The sequence below is a fragment of the Aptenodytes patagonicus genome, chromosome 15, assembly GCF_965638725.1.
Source record: "Aptenodytes patagonicus chromosome 15, bAptPat1.pri.cur, whole genome shotgun sequence".
In the NCBI taxonomy this organism is placed as follows: domain Eukaryota; kingdom Metazoa; phylum Chordata; class Aves; order Sphenisciformes; family Spheniscidae; genus Aptenodytes; species Aptenodytes patagonicus.
In genome coordinates, this window is record NC_134963.1 from 10069922 (window position 1) to 10095478 (window position 25557).

General features: G+C 43.4%; 2 protein-coding genes across 2 annotated transcripts in view; one reads left to right on the top strand and one right to left on the bottom strand.

Moving 5' to 3' along the window:
• Positions 1–2079: 2079 nt before the first annotated feature.
• Positions 2080–7247, bottom strand: XBP1 (X-box binding protein 1). The gene is given in 6 exon segments (XM_076352636.1): positions 2080–5016; positions 5849–5932; positions 5935–6012; positions 6622–6750; positions 6831–6927; positions 6995–7247. Coding segments are annotated over 6 exon segments (1146 nt in total). The 5' UTR covers positions 7195–7247; the 3' UTR covers positions 2080–4458.
• A 390-nt stretch (positions 7248–7637) lies between these two features.
• The window catches only part of ZNRF3 (zinc and ring finger 3), a 117585-nt gene continuing 99665 nt past the window's right edge, over positions 7638–25557 (top strand). Inside the window, exon 1 of the mRNA XM_076352799.1 lies at positions 7638–7846. The gene's annotated coding sequence lies outside the window, so the exon portion shown is untranslated. The remainder of the gene's footprint in view (positions 7847–25557) is intronic.

The window sequence follows — 25557 nt, forward strand, 5'->3', positions numbered from 1 at the left end:
AATGATGCGCTATCGAAAGCGGGCAGTAGCTGTCCGTGCCCCCCAAGCATGCAGTGCTACCCGAGGTCAGGGGGTGGCGGTGTTGCCGGCATTTTAATGGGTAAAGCACAGCTGGGAAGTTACTCGGGGGAGAATGGAAGGGATTTTCCGTAGGCAGCGTTGAGGATTATCTATTTCACCTCATCTTGCATCACCTTCGCAGTTCATCCAATACACGTTCACAAATGGCGCTGCAACGTCCGAAGAGCACGGGTCCAGCCCTCCGGACGGACGGGGCTGGGTGGTGGCTGCAGGCACCAGTACGAGCTGCTTGGGCAGAAGAGCCGTGTCATGCAGGCAGCTTTGGAGGAAGGCAGAGGGGTGACAGAATGACGGGTCTTCCAGCCTTTCAGAGCAGCCTGTTGCAGGAGAGAAGAGAGGGACAGAGGTGCTGCACCGGTGAAGTGCTTCAGTCCCCACATCGAGGTGTTTCGGGCCACAGAAGTGCTTTTCCTGCCTGCTAGGGCAGCAGCAGGACGTGCTGCAGTGGAGTTACTCCTCGAGCAGAAGACAGTAGCTTTCTGCTCCATACCACACACCCCATCCGCTCTTATCCTTTTGCCTCATTCTATCTGTGGTAGCTCAAGGATGATTCTGAGGATTGCAGTGCTCTACTTCAAAGTGACAATTGGCAGCTGCTACGATTACGATGGAGAAAAGGGGATGTACGTCACAACTGCTTCCTGCCCCTGCCGCGGTAGCAGCCTTTGCTTCCAAGCACTTGGCTGCTCTAGGGCAGGCTCTTAAGTTGAATTCAGTTTAGAGGAGTCCCAAAAAGCTTACATGTGCAGCTATCAAACTATACTTTACTCAAGATGCTGGTTCAAACCACCACTAACTAATGAATCAAAGCAATTTAAAATCTCAAAGTTGTGAGCACTGATCTTTCTTACACCACTGGCTCAGAATAATTACTGGAGCAGAAGCTTGCCCAGCAGCCGAGAACTGTCGTTTGGCTGGCTTAAGAAGAAAGTAAAGTAAAATGCAGTAGAGGTATAATTTTTTTTTTTTATTCTGAACGTTGTCTGAAGGAGTCCTTTACAATGTTGGATTTTCTGGTGGTTATCTTGCTTAAGGCTTAAGCACAGGCAAGGCTGATAATTGGTATAGGATTTTTTGCTTAGCTTAGGATGGCCATGTCTTGCATGTATTCATATTTCAGTGTACCATTCATGTGCAGCTGTTGGACTTCAATGTCTGTCGGACGCGTCAGTGGTAGCAGGTCCTTCAGTTTTTCCACCAACTTTTGTCTTAAAGCAAAACACAACAGCTTAGAGAGTTGCCTACAGCCATTTCCTGCCCAGACAGCTTTTCCAGTTGCTTTAGGGTGGGTTTTTTTTTTTAAGGCAGCTAGGTTTTTCTGTGACCCTCTCTAATTTGGTAAAAGATTGCCCTACTTTGGTCTTGGTTTGAGCTTGTTGAGTCCTTGGATTTAGTTATTATGACATGTATATGATACTGGGCAGTGCCTTCGTAATGTTGCATCAAAAGCTGAATATAAGAATTGTAAACTTCTTCCTTATTCATTGAAAACAAAGGTCACACTTTCCCCAGGAAATCTGTTGCAACCAGTATAAGAAGTTTATCTCTTAAGCAGTGTGCCAAGAGTTCACATTAACTCTTCACCTCCACTCTTCCTCGTCCTGGCAGTTGATGTTGCTATATCTTAGCCTGAGCTAGCACGGAAAAAAGAACTGCCTTAAGCATTGCTGGGGGAAAAAAAAAGCACAATTGTGCAGGTATGAGCTGTTAGTCCGTGAGCTTTAAGCTACTCTTTACTTCCTTTGATTTTGGCCTTCTTTTTCCCCTCAAATTTCTTAAGGAAGTGACAGGATTTCTACACCTTTAAACATAAAAGGTGGGAGACACGTTCTTTGGTGAAGAGAGAAACAGCAACCAAGGAGGGTTGGGGGGAACAGACACAGATGGACGTTAAGGTTTTCCAGGCAGGTTCTTGAATGCTCAACGAAGCCTTTTTGCTGTGCCACCATTTCTTACTGCATTAGTTAAGCTAAAACACAAATAACCCAAAACAACAGAAAGACTTGCCTTTTTTGGTATTTTTAATAGCAGAAACTGTATTAAAATCAACGCATAATAGATGACAAGCCCTCTGACCTCTGTTCACGCTCTTCTCAAATACCTTAGTAAGGGAAGAAAGATTAAAAAAATATGTTCAGGGAGCAAAAGTATTAACTTTATATAGTTGATTTCATCAATTAGTTGATTTTCATTTCTTTTGGCAAAGGCTTTACTTTCAGTAGCTATTAAAAGGGTCGGTTATCAGTTGTCACACTTAAAAAGTGCTTGCTTTAGTCACAGTAGCTTGCCTACGTGCACAGAAAATGCAATTCTAATGCTAAACATCACACGAGTGAAATTGGACTGAGAAACATCCTTGATAACCTGAGATATCTCAAGGGAGATAGCATATTATCACCAAAAAGTCCACTTCATCTACAATTGGGATCAGCTCCTGAAGAAGCAAAAATAAGCAAGCGCCTCATACAGGAGCAGGCTACGTCTGCAGTGACGCAGTCTCGAACATCGAATTCACAAGAACACACACATCGCCTAGAGGTACTGCCGCACCGAACAGAGACACAGTTCCACCAATTACTACGTTTAGTCTTCTCTTGCACCACCTTTTAAGAGGCCAGATGTTGTCTGTGCGAGAACAGGAAAGACCGCCACAAGAGCAGTGGGATGGGCTGCACATCTTCGGTGTGCTAGTCCCAACCTTCCTATAGCCCTGAGGACAGTATGTGAAATATCAGTCCTTTTACAGGTGCTACTTTCAACTACTACATGCCTATCCCTGTAAAGTTTGTCTTTGACTTCTAGGCTAGAAAATGTAGAGCTGAGTTTTTAAAAAAATAAAGAGTTCTTCCTTACATTATTTCTGCTGTACTTAAATTCATTTTTTAATTTCATATGAAGTTCCAGTAATACTGACAAAAGTAATGCAAAACTATGGATCAAATTCCCACTTGTCCATTTGCTTTTTGGACTCGCAACAACATATATTAGGTACTAAGGGTCCTCTTGCAGTCATACCTATTTTCCAGCTTGAAAGTAAAGCAACTTATTCTCAGACTACTTAAAGTTTAGGTTTTTTAATCTAATTTAAGGTTTCTGCTATATTGCACAGCTGGTTTTTACTGCTATCCAATATTCAGATAGAATGCTTTATTACAAGCAGCTAGGTTACCCAAGTTTGTAATCCAAAGCAGTCCTGTCACCTTGAACGTTAGTGACCAATACCCTCCTGTCCCATCCCCCATTTCCTTTCCTCCCCCGCCTCAAGTTATTTTTGTTGAAATTTAATGCAAAACATGAAATAGCACTTAAAACAGAACAGTTGTGCGAACACCTGGAACAGCTCTCACACTTTCAGTACAAAATTTCAGTTTCTTCTCCGTCACTCAAATTGAAGTGCTTTTAATACTGTGATGTTGGAACAAATGGACAAGGACAAGAAGAGTCCTACTGTGGTATTTGAAATTAGCTTCTGCAAAGTTAATTTTATGCTTCAGGAATTCCTGTGGTAACACACCTTTTTCACCCCATGTGTCTCACACTGCTTCACAAACACTAGACACGCCACTTGAAATGCACCCACCTCCACTCAGACTGAGCATTTTGAATGGCGTTACTTGCCAACAGGAAGAGATTACTGTAATTTTACTCAGCCATCAAGCTACTGCCACCTGCATTCCCTACTCAGGCTGCAGATTTTGCTCTAGCAGCTCTGGCCATCATACAAAGCCATCCGCCTTGAACAGAGTTTGCAACATCAAGTGCTCCCCGAAAGAAGCTGCTGAAGCATCCAGCTACCTACGCCACAGCAGTGCTGCTGGACTGGTGCACGAAGGTGGTATAAGGACGAGACACTGAGAGACCTAACTATAGCTTCAAATTCTGCGAGGCCCAGATACTCTCCCCTCCCCACCGAGATCCAAGGTAAAAAAGGGTCAGTGAGCTGCACTGCATTTTAATTGCACCAATACAGTTAAATATTAAATGGAGAAAGCAACTCTACACAGCAAATGAAAAACAAGCATTTACATAGTAAATCTGTAAGATGTACAGACTATTTAGTTTTAACCCAGTTGTCTATACATGAATATCCCACTGCAGTTTTTGGTGTTAAAAACAAAATGAACATTTTCAGGTTCACGTAGAATTGGGAAGTTATTGAGAAACAAACTTTCCTCCCTCATAAGCCAACACTGATGGGGGGGGGGGGGGAGGGCAGGACACCCTAGGCTTTTTCATACCAGGAGAAACACATTGGCAATCCCTCCCTCTACTAGCATGGGTAGAAATGAGCAACACTTTCTGAATACACTTGATTTCCCCCCACACACCCCAAGGGGCATATCCTGTTATCCTGCCAGGATAGCTAACACTACCGAGTTAGACACTGATCAGTTGGGGAAAGAGTTCATTGGCAAAGCTATCCTCCCAAGCATGGTCAATGTCAAGCGGAGAGGACATGTCACTGAAGGGCGACAGGGATCCTTCATATCCAGAGTCACTACAGGCATCCAACAGATAGCTTGAGGCTGCAAGGCTATGATGAGAGGAAAGCAGATGAGAGATGCCCAGTTCAGGCATGAAGCTGTCTACAGGTTCTTCTTTCACAGATACTGGGACCTCAGGGATAGCTTTGTCTTCAGATGGAGAGAGAGATAATTCCTCAATTTTCACTAGCGTATTGGTTTGGTTGCCCATTTTAACAGGAATCTCCAGTATTAGGGGCTTTGTGTACACGTGATCAAACCTTATCAGTTCATTAATGGCCTCCAGCTTAGCTGATGGGGACCCCAAAGAGGGAGAGGGGGAGGTTGGTATGGAATTTGTTTCTCCACAGATCTCTTCCTCCAGTTTTTCCAGGCATGTTGACTCTGAATCAGCATATTTGAGAAACATCTCTGGGTCCAGACTGTCCAGAAAGCCCAATAGGAGATCAGACTGCAGAATGAAATACTGTTTTAGAAAGACAGCCTACTACTGTTACAGCAAGACATCAGTCATGGCATCTATTAATCCTCATCCAGAAGTTAAAATACACTAATGTGATCACAGAACTAGGAGTTTTACCACCACCACTATCAGAACAGACAGTTAAGGCAATTACTTATCTTTCAGAAATTCTTTGTCCATTAACTTTTTGTAAGGGTACTGGCAATCCCCATAGAATTCTACATGCGTTTGATATTCACAGCCTCTATTAGAAACTCAAGATCTTGGACCCACCAGGTACAAACACCACACTACCTGCTGGCTTCACAGAGCAAGTACCAGAACCTGGCTTCGGTAGACCTGCCCATGACCAAAGTTGGGGGGGGTTGTTTTGGGTTTTTTTGCAGTGTTTGGTTTTGGGGTTTTTTTTTAGGTGAAAGATGCCTGTCCTTACATTTCTGGAGGTCGTTCCTAAGGGACAGGCTTTAAGTTCAAACAGCTTCGCTGAGTGCCAGCACATCAGCAAAATGATCATTTGTTTTTAACAACAGTAAAAGCACAGTATGCTTTCGGTATTTGTACACTTTTGCTGTAAGAGCTAAGAGACTGTTTCAGGCAATATCCTCTAATATTTTATGGAAACAGGACTTGAGTTCAAGTTGCATGAACTCCTGTATTCACTGGATACAGCCTAACACAGCTGTTCTGAGCAACAGGTATGGCATTCCAAGACTTGGAAAACAAGCCAACTATGGAAAGTCATCAAGAAGTTACAACACTAGTCTTAAATCCACAGTGGTTCTGAATTTCATGGGCATTTTGGGTAGGAGTGGATGCTCACCTCTGAGTCTGAAGAGTCACTGCCATCAGAATCCATGTGGAAGTTATCAGAAATGGTGACTGCTGGGCCTGCACCTGCTGCAGAGGAACACGTAGTCTGAGTGCTGCGGACTCAGCGGACCCGGTCACCAACCTAATCTCATCCACCTGCGATTCCTTCACAACCTGTACCAAGGAAAAAATCATCAGTCACCACAGATGTCCTGGCAGACAGTACAGTACATAATCCTGAGGATTATGCTCTTCCTGCAAAGGCTTCCAGCATTAGATTCTCCACTTGCTTGTCCAGTAGGAACCTGAAGGTAAGACCACTTCCAAAGTTGGCTCAAACTTCAGCACATTTGCAGGTTTGTTTTGTTCGCCACTTTTAAATGACAGCCTGACCCTCCCCACTATACCCCCATTCTTTTGAGACAGGCATACATGACTAACAGTTACTACTTCATTTCTAGAACATGATGTAGAAGAGCAGATGAAATAATCTTAAAGACAGCTTGGAACTAGTCGGCTCGCTATCTCCCACGCTACCAGCGGCGCCCGCTTCAGACTCGGTATCTGTTTAGTCTGTGGGAAAGCCTCCATTTGGAGGACAAGAGTGTTTCTGGCACATGAAGTATCCCTCTTCACAGCATGGCAGTTCCAGCCCAAGAGCTCTCAGGACGGGGTTACTCCTCCCCACCCACCGCCACGCAGTCACCTCTCGGAGCACGGCAGCTCTTGGCAGGTTCTGCCGAGAAAGAGGGAGACGAGCCACCAGCGCGGCAGAAGGCTCACCTTGGACTCGCTCTCCTCCTCTGTCTTCAGAGCATCCAGGCCCAGGCGGCGGCGAAGCTCCTGGTTCTCCAGAGCAAGGCCACACGTCTTTTCCCGCAGGAGCTGGTTTTCCAGCAGCAGCTTCTGGTTCTGCAGAGAGCCGTGAAGCAGGGCGGCCGCGGAGCCGGCCGCGGCCGCCCCCCGCCCCGCGGGCCCACCCAGCCCCTTACCTCCTCCTCCAGCTCCACCACCTGCTGCTCCAGCTCCGTCATCCGCGCCTTCTTCCTGTCCCGGGCGCTCTGGGCCGCCACGCGGTTCTTCAGCTTCCTGCGGGGCAGGGCGGCCGTCAGCGCCGCGGGCCCCCCCCGCGGCACCGCGGCCAGCCCCCACTCACCTGCGCAGCGCCTTCTCCTCCGGGCTCAGATGGGTGAGCCGCTGCCGCTTGCGGGCCGGCTGCGGGGCCTCCAGGCCCGGGGCGGCTCCTGCCGGCAGGACAACGGAAAGGTGCCGGCCGGCTGCGGGGCCGGGGGGCTCGGCCGCTTTGCTGGGGATGAGGAGCAGCCGGGGGGCCGCGGCACCGGGCAGCGCTGCCATGGCCGGCGCGGACGGGACGGGAGGCGACGCGCTGCCCGGCGCCAGGACTCGCGACCGGCTACGCTGCCTGCGGCCCCGCCCGGATTTCTACTATCGTGGCTCTTCCTCATTGGCCGGGACGGCACGACGATACGCCCAGACTAGCCCGTGATTGGCCTGCGGCTGAAAGCAAGGGGGGAAATGAATTGCATCAGACGAGGGGGTTGGGGTTGGTGAGATGTCAGTGCGTGGCGGAGGGGCGGGGTCACCGGAGCTCGCGGGGCGCCTGGGAGCGCGGGCGGCCCGGCCCGGCCCGGCCCGTGCGGGGGCGCGGGGCCTCTCGCTGCCCGGCCCGGCTCCTGGGTTGTGCCCGCCCGGGCCTCGCCGTGCTGCTGCTGCGGCGCGATGGCGTCGCTGGGGCGAGGGGGGGGCGGTGTCGCCCCAGTTGAGGAGTGTCTCGAGGAGGGACCGAGCGCGGTCAGGGGTGGCGATGCAGTTAAAGCTGTTCTGTGGCCACCTTCCCAGAGGCGACCTGTCCCAAAGCAGTCACGAGCAGAATCCGAGGGAAAGGGACAACTTCCCGTGGGAACACAAGTGCCAAGAGTGGAGCTATAACAGATGCCATGAGAATGGGCTAAAAATGGGCTAAAAAGAACAAGAAAGCAGATAAAAGGTTAGTGATTGATGAGTAGAAGTTGCAAGAGAGCATGCAGAGAGACCTCAGGGTTTATCCTTTGAATACAGTTTGGTGAACGGAGTTAAATCCAGTTGGCGGCCGGTCACGAGCGGTGTTCCCCAGGGCTCAGTACTGGGGCCGGTCTTGTTCAATATCTTTATCGATGATCTGGATGAGGGGATTGAGTGCACCCTCAGTAAATTTGCAGATGACACCAAGTTGGGCAGGAGTGTTGATCTGCTCGAGGGTAGGAAGGCTCTGCAGAGGGACCTGGACAGGCTGGATCGATGGGTCGAGGCCAACTGTATGAGGTTCAACAAGGCCAAGTGCCGGATCCTGCACTTCGGCCACAACAACCCCATGCAGCGCTACAGGCTTGGGGAAGAGTGGCTGGAAAGCTGCCTGTCGGAAAAGGACCTGGGGGTGCTGATCGACAGCCGGCTGAACATGAGCCGGCAGTGTGCCCAGGCGGCCAAGAAGGCCAATGGCATCCTGGCCTGTATCAGAACTAGTGTGGCCAGTAGGAGTAGGGAAGTGATCGTGCCCCTGTACTCGGCCCTGGTGAGGCCGCACCTCGAATACTGTGTTCAGTTTTGGGCCCCTCACTCCAAGAAGGACGTCGAGGTGCTGGAGCGTGTCCAGAGAAGGGCAACGAGGCTGGTGAGGGGTCTGGAGAACAAGTCTGATGAGGAGCGGCTGAGGGAACTGGGGTTGTTTAGCCTGGAGGAAAGGAGGCTGAGAGGAGACCTCATCGCTCTCTACAACCACCTGAAAGGAGGTTGTAGCGAGGTGGGGGTCGGTCTCTTCTTCCAAGTAACAAGCGATAGGATGAGAGGAAATGGCCTCAAGTTGCGCCAGGGGAGGTTTAGATTGGACATGAGGAAAAATTTCTTTACTGAAAGAGTGGTGAAACATTGGAACAGGCTGCCCAGGGAAGTGGTGGAGTCCCCATCCCTGGAAGTATTTAAAAGACGTGTAGATGAGGTGCTTAGGGACATGGTTTAGTGGGCATGGTGGTGTTGGGTTCGATGATCTTAGAGGTCTTTTCCAACCTTAATGATTCTATGATTCTATTCTATGAATCCAGCCTATTTCTTAGAAGTAGCAGTCCTGTGTGATAAGTGAATCATGCGCTTTCCACGTTGTCTGATGAAGGACATCACTGTACTGTCATGGGTTAGTGTCAGATCTGAGATATCTTGGGCGCAGACAAGTAGAAGTTTTGTAGGTAGAAAGCCTAGAAATACTATGCACATGGGAATGCAGCTGTTCAGCAACGTGCAAGCAGCGATACACAACCACCGAGGGCACTGGGTTTGTTTTGAAATGTCGACCTTAGCTCGGTGCCCAAAGCTTTCCATGCTGTGCTCGTGGCAGTTGCCCACGACCTGAGTAGTTATGAAATGTTGAAACTTCGGCTACTTAACGTTTCTTTCTGAAATCCATTTGTCCATTGACTTTAAAGTAGTTAAGATGTTAAACAGTAAAGGGAAAAAATGAGCTTTAAAAGTTCAAAGGCACTGGTGTGCTGGTTTGGCATTACTCCAATATTGGAGTTCTGCCAGGCCTTCATGATACAAAGAACAAACTCCACATTTATAAGTTTGTGTTTGTTCTTTCCTTACTCGCTGCAGCATGACATTTAGTTAAGGCTGAGAGTTCACCTTTCTACTTTGACACCTGTGTGAAAAATATGGCGACTTTTTGATAAGCCTTTTAGTTTGAGTGCAAAAAAGTTGTTTGTTCTGGTCCTGCTAAGCCCCTCAGATACCCGTCATTGAAAACTACCTGCTTCTCCTTTGTATGTCGCTTCTGGGTTTGGGCTCATGTTTCTTCTATAATTCTAATTCCCAATTAAAAACTTTACTGTTTTCTAACAAAATGCAGATCCAGTATTAATATCTTTTTCTGATTTCAGACATTCATTTCAAGTAAGTTGCCCTTTTTTACAACAAACAAAAATGTTGAACAGGCTGCCCCTGCTTGTGCTGCTTTGTGATATTTATAGCTGTACTGCTGAGACTAGCCATGATGTGATTTATCATATAGATATCCAGATTTCTTAGCATTATGGCAGAAGAAAAATCCTAACTTTCTGTCTGTATGTGATTTAATTTTCCTATTTAATTTTATATGGTACCAGAGCAAAACTATCTTTTTCCTTTTGCAACAAACAATTGTGATTGTGAATAAACTTCAGAAGTGCGGAGACATATATACTAGTAGTGGTACATGAGCGACTTCTCAGTGATATGTGACCAGGCACAAAACTGGAAGCTGCCCTTGACACTGGTGGTGTCCACTCTTACTGAATATAATAAGGGCATCCATTAACATGTCTAGCGTTGGCAGTAATAGCTGGCAAAAGAAGGGCATGACACCCTGCAGTCTAGTCCTGTTGAATAATTTTAGTAGCATTGCTAAAACTAGCTGTGAAGTAGTTACTGAGAATACATTTAGGCTCACAAATATTATGTTACTACCATTATGATACATAAAGTCTTCTATGAAATATATGGTTAAGTCACTGGGTAAAAGAGTGGCAAAGAAAAGTTCAATAAAGCTGGTCTTGCACTGAGACACCCTTTCAGAAAGCTTTAATTAAAAGACTTCAAGTTTAATTCTGATTTCCACCTTTTTTTTTTTTCAAACTCACTGTTACACATTCTGGTTTTTGTATTTTTCTTTTTTTCAGTCATTGGATTCAAGCCTGTGATCCACATGACAGTGCTCTAGTTACTCAGGAATGCTTCTCACCCTGCCTTTTAGTTCAGCACCACCATCGATCTAAAGGACGTGCCGATGAGGATACTGTTGGCTGTCCTGCCAGAAACATTAGTTCCTGCTAACATAGTTTTATGTTGTATGTTCCAGGTGGCAAACCCACCAAAGGAAATCGTTTTGTTTAACGAAGGTGGAGAGGCTTTGCCCTTGTGTAATATCAGATACAGAGAAAGAAATATGAGTTGAATGTTATCTACATATGAAAAAAGGGGGAATAGAGGGAAAGAAAATGGAAGAAGAAGGTGTAGAGAAAAGATAGTTTAACTAACAAGCATAGTCTGAGAAAGAGCTTGTTTGCACAATGTGCGTCTGAAAACACTTGGGAGGTGGCCCAGGGCCCCAAGCTTGTGTCAACAGCTGGAATATTCCCAGATCTGTATCAATAGCTGATTAAATGAGAAAGGGAACTGTTCTGCAGCCTAAAATGAGGTTATTCCAAACCTGTAATGTTTGTAATGAACTTTGTATTCATTTTACTTATTCTTAAATTTCATCATTGCACATTGGGATTCCAGAGCACATCTCAAAATTCTGATGCTCTCAGTCTTAAGGTGGAAAGTAACCATTACCTTTCTATAAGAGACTGCTAACCTAGTTGCTGAGTTCATTGTCAGTTGGAGCAGGGGAAGAGTTTCACTTCAGCCACTTTGTTCAGTTGCCTGGGGTACTGGCAACACTTCCTTCTAGTCTTAACAGTTCAGGCTTTTTGGAAACATACATGGGGTTCATGCTGCTCCTCTTGCTCTGAGTGGAAGGGTCACTCTTGCTTGCTGTAGTGGGTGGGGACAATTTACAGGCAACATGATGATAAAGGATATAGCACTTTTCAGCAGTCTGGCAAGCCTAGTAGGAACAACGACATACCTTTTCTTCAGCAAAAAGGTGATACTCCTATAGTACGAGGAATTATGCAGAATCTGTATCCTTTGCCTACCGCATGGAGCTGCTAACCTATCCGCATGCTGTAGGACGTGACGTTGGCTTTGCCTTCTCTTAACACTGCCACAAGCAAGTCCTGCAGAAAGGTGATTTTTTGCTCAGCTATCATCCCTTCTCCCTTAATACTTATTATTGAGACTCTGCCTCATTGGCCTCTATGATTGTTTCCAGTGTACCACCAGGAAAGTGTGGAAAAGACCCAGTGAGTCCAACTTTAAACCCTGACTCTCCTGCAAGCATCTTACAAACATGTACCTTGCATTCCAGTTCCTTGTTGTCGTGTTCCACCCACATGCACTCCTGGTACCTGTTACTACCCAGAATTACAAGGAACAGTGGGTAGGTCTGCCTCAGGTCCATCTTAGATCTGTGTAGTGGGCAACAGGCATAGACTGGTGATTCTTTGATGTGACTCAGTCCTCTGACCTAGCTGCTTTTGTGGTGAGGGAGAGATCTCATCACACTTGTACCTCGAATACCTCCTGTTACAACTCTTCTTCCAATACCTTCAGAACTTCATGCTGGAGTTCTGTCTGTGTTTTCCCCACAGTGGTGGTGTAGCCACTACAGGCAGCATCAGTTGTCTCAGGCAGCATATATCTTGTGACAGAGATCACGTGCCCTCATAGTAGGCTTCTCTGTCTCCCCAGCCCAACAGAACTAGTTCTCCCATCACCACAGTCAAGGAAGCCTTGCTTCTGATTCACAAGAGAAGTCTGAGTTAACTCCGACGATGCTGTTAGTGTTTCTGGAACAAAGATATTCTGAAAGTTGGCTAGAGGTTGGGCCTTTTACAAGGCCTTTCTTCAGGAAAAGAGGGTCTCCCTTCACAGCCATTGGAGTTCCCAGCAGCCACAGGCACTGAAGCTCACCTTGGAGCTCCTCTAGGCAGTTTACTAGCTTTGCCTACATTCAAAGAGGTTGTGCCCTATTCCAGGTTTAGTGGTAGCTTAGTAGCAGTAAATTTCATGCAGTACCTCATAGAAAAGGCACGTGGGAAGCACACTTCCCAAAGACCAGTTGTAGATGCAAGTATAGCAACCGATTAACTTAATTTTTAAAAAATATGAACCTCCGTTGTTGCCCTCTCCTGTGGTAACCTTTCTGAATCACAGATTTTTTGGCAGCAAAATCATCTCATGCTTCATGGGTTCTAACATTTTGTGTGTGCAATTCCTTTTTTTAATGTTACAGAATACAAGATGTCAGATTTTTCTTAACAAGGTCTAATGATATGTCATCTCTTTTTGGAGTGGTAGCAGTAAATTTAAGATTAAGCAACCTATATAAAGAGCTCAGAATGTTCCTTGAATCTACATAGTATCTTCTTTTCCCTGAATTTCACTTGCGTTTTAATTCCCATTTGCTTAATTTTGTTAGATTCCTCTGAAACTCAAGAATTCTCTGGTATCAGGCAAGACCAGAAATTAACTAACATATATAATTCTGTAGCAGTTGCAATTTTTTGCCAAATTACTACTTTTTCCAGAAAACTGACATGCTTATTAAACAGCAGAGGTCTCAGTGTAGAGGCAGCCTGCTAATCCCCACTCTCATCTGAAAGTTGATCTCCCACTGTCACAGAATGCTGATTATAAAGGGAAAGCCTACAAGGACATTCCAGTATTTTGAGATAACGATCTCTTGATTTGATTTGTTCTGTCAGACTGAGAACTAAATTTCTCTTGCACATTCAGAGACTGGAGCACACCACTCATGGGAATTTAAAAGAAGACAAGATATCCACACCACAGTAAATGGAAAGGCTTGCTTCCCGGCAACCCTGTGCTACTAGTTCTGTAAAAATGAAACATTACTGGAAAGCTTTACAAACATTGGTCATGTAAACAGATCTTTATACATAGCGACTGGATGCCCTTGGGAGGATTTATGTCATCTGCCAGTCCCTGAGAGATGCCACCTGGGAATCAAGCAGCATTGGATCAGCTGGCCAGGGAAGCAGGCTCAGGTCAGGGAATCTGTTTGGTGTGTGCCCCAGCTTGCTGATACGTGAAGAAATCCCACAGGTCAAGGGGAGGCTGTGGTTGTTCAGTGTCTTACTTTGGGCCCTTTGCTTTGTTGTTCTGGCTTCTGTTTCCAACCAACTTGGTTGACGTTGAGCCCATCCCCTTCCCACACCATTCCTCTATCCTTGACTCTACTTCATTGCATGGATTCCCTTTCCCTTTAAAAGGTCTAGCTGTTGGCATCTCTGGTGCTTGGCTGTGGTTTGTCTGACTGTAATACCTATTTCCGTGCCGTAGTCCTACTTCAGCTCTGGCTATTTTCTTTCTAGCTTGGTCCCAAGCAGTGTTCCCCTGCAAAGTTCTCTTCATAGTGCTGGTGGGAAAATGTGCACCAGAGAGTTGTGCAGATTATGCAGGATTTGGAGGTTCTGGAAGATGCCATATTGTAACATCATTTCCAAATGTGATTAAGGTCTTGGCTAAACTAGAAGATAGAGTTGTACACTGTGAGTTCTGTCTTTAGATGTGGTGTAACTTGAGAGGTATTGTGTCCACCTTTGTACATTGATGCATGGTGATACATCGGTGGTGGTAGTCACAAGTGAAAGAAGAAAGGTAAAGGTACTACACTTAGTTGAGACAATGCAGCAAGTGTGTCATTGGGGGTGATGTTGCAGAATGTGCTTGGGCAATACAAGAGAGGCTGAGCTTGCTGTTGTGCTGTCCTAGTGAACTGACAGCCTGCGTCCTGGATTCTGTGTAAGTATTTCACATGTTGAGCAAGCTCTCTGAGGAAAACAGCCAACTGTTGAAATCTCACATGCCTAAAAGCTCCTGTTCCGGTAAGTTCTTCTTTGTTTGCACATCCTGGTTCAGAACTGGAACCTCTTCTTGGAAGATACTCTGGGAGGTAAACAACTGTGCTTAGGAAAACTTGATGTCTGCTTCCTATTGGCAGAAGCTAGCTCTTCTTTGGAGCAGTGCCAGCTTTTGGAAGGAAATACCTTCTCTTATTTCTTAGTCATTCCCTAGGCTTTGAAATTCCTTTAGAAGTTCCGAGCCCCTGCGAGTCCTGGCAGCTTTCTTGTTTTGTAATTTTGAAACGATTTCCTTATATTCTTCCGTTTGGGTGCCTTCACCTAGTTCTGCATTTTGTACGCAGAAGCCTGCCTCCAGCTGTCGTAAGAGACGCGGTGTGAAAAGAGGCAGAGGAAAGTTACTGGGAAATGTCAAGTTAGGAATCAGTTCTGTCTCAACATAGGTTCAGCATGACCCAAAATGTGAGGGGTGTTGTCAGAATCGTCTGTCTCCTGCCTCATACATTTTTGATTTGCTGAATGCTCTGAGGGCACAGGGTAACAGCTGCTGTTCACAGAAGGACGAGTCCATTATGTTTCCTTTCTGGTAGCCTCATTTATTTCCTCTGTTAGCACTTGACTTCAATGATAACTCTTATGTAAATGGTCAGGGACAGTTGAAGCCCTTTATATACTAATTAAATAGATCATATGCTAGTACTTGAATGTGGAAAATGCAGTGCTTTAAGGTGATTAATTAAAAGTGCCAGTCAGATCTTGTAACCGAGTCTTTAATACAATAGATAACCTAAGATGAAATGGAGTATATAGTTGCTTAACTCACCTTTGCATGAATGAATCAGTTGTTACTGTAGTAATTCCTTCATTTTAGCCAGTCACATTTTAAGAATGTTTTTTGCTTTTGGTAGTCAGAAGTGGTGAAATCTGTTTGTTGGCTTTAATCATAGGAGTACTTCATATTGCAGGATTTATCCATTGCAATTCGTATTAGTAGCTGATAGATTATACACTTTAATCATGTGCTTCAAATTTATTTTGTGTTGTTTACCTATCGTTCACTTTAAATAGTGTAATGCTTGAAGTAGAGCCACATGAACAGCAACTTGTACCATATATTTACTCCAGAAACACTAATAACAGTGTTGAATTAAATACATAAGTGTCAATATTTAGCTTGTATGTAAATATGATTTCCAGAAATATGTAGGGTATGTTATTTACACGTTATTTACATTGGATGCTTCTTCAATATTATGAGCGAAGGAACTGCTAAGCACTGACATAATGAACATGTAAAATTAACAGTAATCTAGGATTTAGTGGGGTTGTAACTGGAAGTGAGTAGAGATGATACAGAGCAACCAGGGGGGCAAGAGCACAGTGAAAGACATTTGCATAGATGCATTTGAGGGTACTTCTGGCAGAATGAATGGATATTGAGAATCTTGGAAAATATAGCTCCAAATTTTTTCTAGATTAATTCCGTTCCCATCTGTCCTTGCAGAGGGGATGATCAAACAGCATATAGCAACAATTTCCTAAGGTTATTTCTTAGTATTCTTTTTTCTTTCTTTGGTAACATGATCTGCTGTGCCTGCATGCTTGGTGAGGACCCTGAAGGAGTGCATCATGCATGTCTGTACTGTGTTCCAACTCTCATGTAAACTTGTACTGCATATTGGACAATAGTTTGCAAAAAGAAAAGGCTGCAGTTATCTAAATAAAGGTATTTTTAGTGCAATTTAACATATTTCAGTTTTACAGGCCTGATTCATTATTATCTTTTCCCTTCTAGTAGACAATTACATGTACAGAGAGAGTGAAGGGTTCCCAAATCAGAATGTTTCCCCTTCATACAGATTTAAAAGACTACACATTGTTTAGGACACTGGAAACCTTAAATTTTCAAACATTAACAGGGAATTTTGTTCACAAGTAATTTTTATAATTAAAGTTGTCATGGCTAGTCTGTTGGTTAATTTGGATTGCTTCAATGCTGGTTTACTTGGCTAAATTGTGTTTCCAAACTTTAAATAGCAAGAGGCAAAGCCACAGCTGCATGGTACTTTTTCTTAACATAAATCTCCACTGACTTTTCTTTTTCAGTCTTTAATTGAACTGACAAGTTACAATAGTTTGTTACATAAATTTAGAATAATTGATGATAATGATGAAAACATAGTTTCATAAATAAAAAAACATTTTGTCCATTACAGTTGGCTTTCTGTTCCCAATTGCAATAGTAAAGTTCGACTGCATGAAAATGAAAAGCTATGGGAGACATCTTTAATTCAAACTAATGTTTCGGGAGATATTTTGGCATTTTACACATACTTGGTGTGTTTTGCCGAAGGGCAAAGGAACTCGCCTGGCTTTTTGAGTCTAGGAGGTCACCTACTGGTTGCTCTGCCTCAGTGCATCCCGACATCTCCTCCTGAGGTGCAACATCAGAAATGACCTAAGGAGTGCTGGAGATGGATCTCCGCGTATCAAAAGATGAAACGGTTGATGCTGCTTCAGGAATGGAAACTCATCAAGCACTCAAGATACGTTTGAGTAAAGCTTTCAGTCAGTCCTAAGCCTTTGTTTGTGCTGTGCAGTCATGTCTCCAGAGGCGTAGAATAACAATTTTACTTGGTGATGAAAAAGGGCAGGCAGGTACAAGGCCTTGAATTTACTGGAAAAAGGACATCTCTTGTTTCTGTTGCTTATTAGGAGGTACAGCAATTTCATTTGCTTATGAAGTAAGCTGTAGTAGTATAGGCCTCTGCAGAGCATGATGTTAAAACATGTAGGGAACGTGGACAGTAGTCAGAGTTACCAGTTACAGAAATCATCTGGAAAGGCAGATGTGGGAGTGTGAATGAGACACACAGCTCTCCTTATCCTTCCTGCGGACACTTGGTCTGCTATGAGGACTTCTCAGATACAGCCTGCTGTGAAAAGAAGGATCTCAAGTTTGATTTAAGAAATGCTTTAATGAAAACTCTCTGTTCATCAAAACCTCATTCTCGTTGTGCAGAACTCTCTGGTATGAGGTTGCTTCTGATTCCCATTTAAAACTAGCGTAGATGTCACCACACTGCACCGTGCAATGAAGGTATGTCCTGAATCCCTCTATGACGTTCTTTAATCTACAAAAAGGGACCTCTGACACAGCACCTGCTTCTTAAACTCGAGTGTCATAACAGCCCAGAATTCCAGGGTAAATGCTAAATAAATATCTGTAATGTAGGAGGAAGATGTTGAGTGAAGTAGTTTACAGTTATACAATGGGACCTTTTTCCTTCACTTCAGTGTACCAGTTTGATTGAAGCAAAAGGCAGACACTTCTACCTTTAGGTGGAACAGATATAAATAGAACTGTATCTCAACACAAATTGGCTTCAAAGGGAAATTGCTAGTCTCAGTTAAAACAAACGTTTATAACACTCATAAACCATTATAAAGAATACTTAGAATACTTTGACTAATTTTTAAACAGGAGTTATCAACAAATCCACTGGTACTACCCAGACTTTCTTATTTGGGTGGTGTTTAAAACATAATGGTTTATCATAATTCTTCCATTTTAATCCAGGTGTATTCGCATGTTTCTTCTTGATTAGTCAGTGATGTTTTTCTCAGTTTCTCTTGTGTCTCATCTGGACTTTGAAAGGAAAGACAGTGTCTTAAGCATGGGTGAACAAATGAATCACTATGATCAAGCTGGCATGTGAATTTATAACCTAGAAGTGTTTGAGGTAACTGTGTGTATGTTTCTATTCTCTAGTTAATGTGAGGTAATCTCATGCCCACAGTTATTTCATGGTAAGTTGCTCATGTGCCCACATTCTCAATCCTTCCCCAAGTGCTTTGGAGCAATAGGCGTCACTTAGGAATTAGCACGCCTGTCTGCAGGCATCATGCACAGCCTGATTTTTCCAATTAAATGTGTTTCAGAATTAGTATTTGAAATCTAACGCAGAAGTGAGATATTATTGTTCTTAACTGAGGGAGGAAGGAGATGATTCCTTAACGGACCTCGTTAGTATAAAACGAATGCATTACATGGGTTACTGATAGGTGCAAGCTGGCACTTACTTACACAACTGTTTCTAACTGTCAGAGCAGTAAAGTTCCTCAATAATCACAGTAGTGAAGGTGATCCCTTTTAAGGGGGAATTTGATTACTTTAGAACCAGGATTGAAATTTTGTGTCCATAATAACAGAAATCTGGGTTTGTTGACCCAGGTTCTTACCAGGCCTAAGCCTCCTTCCCACAGACTTTCTCCCCAGCACTCAAACAGCGCATTGTAACACAGGGATTACGTGAACACAGAGCAGCATATCTCCGTTAGAGGAAGCCCTCAAATTCTGTGGTAAGTGTAAAGAGCAAAGGGAAGATCTCCCCCCGACTCTGTCAGGAGGGCCAGGGCGGGCAGCGCTGCAATGAGCCGGATAGCACTCCCACCCACCTGCAGACCTGCCTGTGGGATGGTCACGCCTGGGCTCTTTAACCCCAGAGCGACTCGGAATTGTGTGCTTAAAAGCAGTTTTTCACGGGTTGCAAAAGATTATTGACTGCAGTATAAAATATTTAGTGGTGTAGCCTTTCCGGCCTTCTTTCGGCTACTGGTTGTAATCTGTTCATATGTAAACAAAGTTTTCATTTTATTCCACTACTCTGTGAGATTGCACACTCAAGCACAGAAAAACTGAAACTGTTTTTCACTGCTCATGTTCTCCTGCTTCATAGGGATATGTTAAGCACTTTTATGGAAAATACGTCGTAGTCAGACTGTGTTTTAATGAGTCTTTTAGTTTGGTTGATTAAAAGTAACTGTATTAACATAAGGAACTAAGATTTCTATACACTTGTTCTTTCTCTAATTCCTTGCCTAGTCTCAAATACCATAAAGTGCTTCAGTGATGTGTGTCTGTTTAACGAGGAAGTGCAGTAAATAGGACAATAGAAGGTTAATAGAAATAATGGGATGAAATTCTGATTGTTTCAAAGTTAGTGGAGCAAGGCTTTTGCTCACAGAATGAGGCCAGAAAGAATTTCCTGTGGCTATCTAAGTTTCTTATAATACAGGTACATATAGTTTCAAAAAAAGATTCTTTCATCAAGCCTAAATGTCATGTCTTGAACTAAAAGAAAGTATGGTCTTACTTGTTTATTAATAACTCAAATGATAAAAAAATTACCATAATTGCTCGCTAAGCTGCAATAGTAACCTGTTGCCTTGTTTAAAATGGACCCTATCTGCAGCTTGAATTTATAAAGCTTTAGTTTTCAGCCAAATTCATTTGGCTGCTTTTCCTGTCTGGACAGACAATCCATGGGACCATGGTCAGATTACTACTTTAGTTTTACTTGAATAAGCTGAGTAGGTTGAGCTTCCTGGACTTGGCTGCTCCTCGGGCCACGGAACTAAAATGCGCCTTGGTGTTCTGTTAAATACGACTAGTTCAGTATCCCTTGAATGGCTTGACTACATGCTCTTTTCTAGGGATCTTTTGCTTACCTTGCAATTTTGCAAAGTAAGTCTTTTTATTGTTTAAATGAATATGGTGACAAGTGTGATGATTAGATTTAATGAGATTTGCATTTCTAATCATGGTTATTTTTATGCAGTATTGACTGGCACTGTAATATCATGGATTTGATTACTTAGTAATAAGTCAAGACTAAAGTAGTTCCTGGTATGAATCAAATGTCTGGACTTTGTTTTAGTTTTGTTTTTCTTATTTGTGCTGCCACTACACTGACTTCTTTCAGATTGCACCTTGTGTTCCTTGGTGTGACTGAGGGAATAATTGATCTTATTGACTCGACAGAGTATGTGGGTACTTCATAAAATTGCATCAAGAATAAATTTTCTTAAATCATGAAACCAGTTATTTATCAAACATAGTCAATTTTAATTATTCAGAGTTGGGTCAAAATACCATCTCACTCCAGCCCACTATCCTGGAGAAACTTCAAGTCTTCTATTTTGGAATCACTGAATTTCCTTACAGAAGTGCATCTCTCCTGTATCATCACAGCATTGCCATGAAAACTAGTAATATGCCCCAGCTTTCAGGAAATGCTGTCAACACTGTAAGATTAACTATTGTTTTAAATGAGATAACTGGGCTGCCTTTGCAAGTTGTTTACTTTGTCATAGTTATAGCAGCAGCCTGGAACCCTGATTGTTGTCTAACAACTTGAAGATGTATCCACTTGTATATAATCCTTTTTATGTTCATTATGTCGATGCTCAGCTCTTTCAGCATCTTATTTAGTACCATTGATAGCTCAACACTTTAGCTGGAATTCCCTTGGTGACTTGTCACTTGGTCCTCTGTGTCGGCTGACAGTTCTCCCAGGACATTACGCCTGTTCATCTGCCTACCATCCATACTGGATCTGATCATAACCTTTCTACTGCATATAAAAGCCTGATGATGCTTTTGTGACTATCAAAGATGAGAGGAAGATACGAGGTGTTTTGTAGTCATCACTGATTCTTTAATTGCCTTTATAGAATAGATAGGTAGGAGGATAAGAAGCAATTGTGTATGATCTGAATTAATCTGTGAAGCACTGGCAGGCTAAACTGCCGTCCTTTCCATCAGCACTTCTACAGTGGTGAGAATTGATGGAAACCAGTTTTTCCAGGAATAAAATTTCTGATCATCTGTTGTCATTGTGAAGAAAAGAAGGAAATGAGGACCAGGTTGTTCTACCAAAATATAATCCATTTTTTCACATAGTGCTTATTCTCAGCCACAGTTCCCATTTGTCCCTGTATGTTCAGAACACTTGTGTTAATTGGAGACAGCAGTGGTGGTTTGTTGGGGTTTTTTTGGTTTTGGGTTTTTTTTTTGGAGGGGGTGTTTGTTGTTTTGTTTTGTTTTTTTAAGTGGCAGCTTGTGAAACTTACATTGAATACCTGGTAGTTAAAGGGAAAAACAATCTCAGACCTCTCTATGTGGGTACAGTACTACCTGCAAATACTCACAGCCTAAATCTGAAAAGGTCATTGCTCACCAGCGGGGGGAGTTAGTCACTGGACTCTGCAGCAACAGGTTGCCCTCACCTTGTAAATGGGTTTCCCATTGAAATGTAGCCACGCTGGGTTATCTAGTGTTATCAGATCACTTCTTGTAATAAATCATAGGAGTAAGAACCACCTTTTCTTACTATTTAACATATCTGAGCAGCCCCTTTTAAGAGATTTTCTTTTTTCTTTACAAAGTGGATGAAACTATGCTCTAAGCAAGGTCTGGCTGATACTGGAGACAATCTCAATTGAATTGAAATTCGAAATTCACAGTAACTGAAATACTTTTAATCCATGCTCATTGGTTAGTTTCTTTATTTCTTTGAAAAAGGGTCATGTTTTCCTCTGTTATGCTAGAATCTAAGACAATATATGAGGAAAAACAGTTTATTTAAAAATTCACATTATTACGGGCTGAAAGTTCGGTAAGTCTTTTGAGTTCTGATATTGCTGTACTTACCGCAAAATGGATCATCAGAGACTCACAGCATTGTAGATTGTCAGGAGGCTGGGTTTTGGTAATGCGTCTTAAGAAAACACTCAATTGAAAATGTCATCTGCTCTTTGCTATACTAATAACTGATACTAGGTTTCGGGGTGGGCCCCTCAGTACTGTAAGACAAACAAGTTAGGGCCAAAACAGCAGAGCTAAAGATGCTTTGTTTCCAAGATATTTGTTCTTAATATCTCTGGGCCCCTGCCCTTATCACCTCCCTTCAATAACCTGAGTTCTTCTTCCCTTCCTTTCGCATTCCTTAAGCATCCTCATCAAGCAAAAGACAACATATGCTGTGACTAATCTGCTGCTGTGCACGTACGTTTTTTTTCTGTCTACTGCCATGCAGAATGCGTAACAGCTGAACTCCACCAACCTCTGCCCCCCGCCCACTGAGGGACACTATTCTGTACCAAACATTTACATGCACACACATTTACTTCATTGCAGTAGCAGTAACCCCTTAAAATGCAAATATAGTTACAAAAGCTTCATGTTAATTAAACGGGATACAATTAGAATGGATTCTTTTATTTTAAAAATGTGAAGTCCACACACTGTTCTTTGGACAGTAGAATTGAAAAAGCTCAGTTTGTTAGATGTTTTCCTGCTGCCCTAGCTTCCCCCATGTCCTTTTTGGATACTGCTGCAGTACCCAGAGTCCAGAGCCTCCGATTTTCACAAAATTTGCAAGTATGTACTGTCTTAAGACCTCTGTTCTGCCCTTAAGCTTGGTTAAAATTAGCTAATAGGTTCAGAAGAGCAGCAAGGCAGACAGGCGGATAGCATATGTTTAATTTCATTATGAAATGAGGCTAAAAGAGGCTCTAGAAGGGATTCTCCAGTGTGCTGTATTTGTGGTTGACTGCACAGATGTGACAGAAAGCAGCTTTCAGACGCCTTCAGCCAAATGTATTTTCAATTACAGGGATGGCAGGACCAGGGAAGCTGGGTTCCTGCCTCATTTAATGGTGAGAATGGCTGAGTGGCTACTCAATGTTGTTTTCTTCTTGCCTGATGTGCAGAGCTATACTTCCTGCGCAATATTCCAGCTCTGCTCTCAGCACAAAATAATTAATTTTGTTTTGGCCTTTTTCTAGAACATTCATCGCAGTAGTATGTGGGTACTTCACTAACATTGTTTTCTCTCAAGAGCAGTGTGGGGGGAGGAGGGTTCTATAATATCCATTTGTTTGCAAGGGAAATGAGATGTAGGAAGTTTTGTGTCAAAAGCATCCTCTAGTGTTGATTGTCCTCTTCTGAGATGCCTAGGGCATGCTTTCTCAGACCATTTGGCATTATACATCATTTCATTATGTTCAAATCACAGCTCTTGCTGTCCTCAGCTGCAGTTACAAATGCTTGAGACTTCTGTATTTCAGACCCTGGGCCTCAGTTTGTTATGCAGGGGAAAAAAAGAAAACATATCTGAAGTATTATGGCATAACTGAATTGTGAACTGTATGCTGCCAGCTGGGAAGGAAGCCAATTAGAAATATTTGATTGCTTTAATGATAGACAGCCCATTCTCTTCCTGCAACCTCCTGCTTGGATTTCTGCCCAAGTAGAGGGAACTTGGTGACCTGAGACCTAGTGCCTCATGTCACTCCTCAGTATTCGACTATGAGGCTACTGCAAAGGCAGTTTTGCTGTGTCTGGAGCCCACTGACATGGACAGTTTAGTGGGGTGGATCAGATCTTCAGCAACTTTTATTTTAGGGGTAGGATGCTGTCCACTTGTTACGTAGAGCCCCATTCCCATATTTTTCACTAGTTAGTTTCCAGATTTATTTGGCCTGCCATTTCTGCATTCCTAACTCTCAACCTAACCTGGAGAGGCCCTACTTCTAGGCCATTTCCTAGGAAATATCTCAAAAGTACTGATGATTCTATTTCATTAACAGAGGGGTCTTATCTAGAACATTTTTTCACTATACTTCATTGATTTTTATCTAAAGTGGGATTCTCCTGTGAAGCAAGACCCTGTGGGAAAAAAGTACCCATGTAACAGAAGAATTTCACAGTACATGTGGACAGGGGACAAAATTGAATTGTCTAATCTAGATAATCCCTATTTTCTTGATATTTAAATTTGAAATCTAATAATATCTCAAGGTATGATGTTTATGTAATTTTTAAAGATTAAATAGAAAAAAGAGGAAAAATTAAATACGCAGTGTTCACGGATGCCTCGTGAGGGGCATTTAAGTCTGATGCAATTAATCTTAGACGGTTGCCTAGACATCTGAGCCCCTACACTGCTGAAGTAAATTGACATCCACTTTGTTGACCAGCAGGGAAGGACACAGCATTCTTAACTTTTCAGTTTCACAGCTAAGAATCCGGAATCTCAGGTTCTTCCCAGTTTTTTAGGACTAAAACTTGTGTGTTCCACACACGCTGAGCTCTTGTCGTGGTCTCTTAGAACTCCTAGATTCCCAATTCCCATCTCCACTCCTAAAGCTGCTCTTCCCAATACTATTTCAGCTTGCTGATTCAGTTTAAAAATAACCTTCTCCACTCTGTCCCTGCATGCCCCCCCCCCCCCCCCCCCCCGGGCTGCCTTTAGCCCTGGTCTCTTCCCTGATCCAGTTTGCCACACAGCTCCACAAAAGTTACATTGGCATGATTATGGAGAAATCATAGAAATGAAACAAGTGGCAAGGGAAAAGCTGTTTTTAAATACTTCTCCCGAAACAGGCAAACTTCTGCCAAATATGGCAAGTCATACTCAGCAAAAACCTCATCAGTTGGCACATCCAGTGCTATGGCTGTCCTCGGGCTCTGACTGTGCCTGGGACAGAGGGGGACAAACACCGTGATGCTGGGTGGTTCCTCCAAGCTGCGCAATGGTGTCCTGCTGGAAGACATTCTGTAAGGGGCACTATTCCTTCACTACCTTTCATGTGACAACCTGCGCACACCCCATTGTCCTCCGACACTGAAATTCCAACTCTTCTTACTGCCGATACCCTGGTGACATACCCATTGAGTGTAGGACAGTTGGGAGGCCTTGACCTACAGCAACTTATGACATAAGCTGTTGACCTTTATTAATAGAACATTGAAAAAACTTGATTACAGTGGCATAAGGACCTTTGCAAGAAGAAAAATACTCGGTGAAAAAAGACATCCTGAATCTGACATGCAGGGCATAAAAACCTGCCAATGACTGGAAGTGACTTGCTGTGGCCTCTTCTGGAAGGGATGAGAAGACAGCGGGTTAAAAAGTCTGGATAACATTTGCCTAAGCCACTGAAGTTAGTGAAGAGAGAATTAGCTGAATGTCAAGAGACTTTCTCCTCATGACACATGCAGAGTCCTGGTTAACAGTGAACCTCTCATCATCGTAACAGCAACCCCTGCATACATCTCTGCTTTTGCTACAGATTGTGAAATGATTTAGCTGACTCAGCGGGGAAAAAATGTCCTAGAGTTGTCAGTGTTTAACCTGTTCTGTGTTGATTATGATGTAGGAAACCCTGTGTTGTCTAAGCATCAGCCATTTGCTTCACAGGTGAAGGAAAATCAAGTAGAGGTAGTTTGCACTAAGGGATTAAAATGCTTCTATTTAGTACACTAGATGCTATGCATTTCTGAAATCGTACTGAAACATACCTATAATCTAAAATTCGCATGTGTTGACCACATCCGAGTTTGCATAGTGCA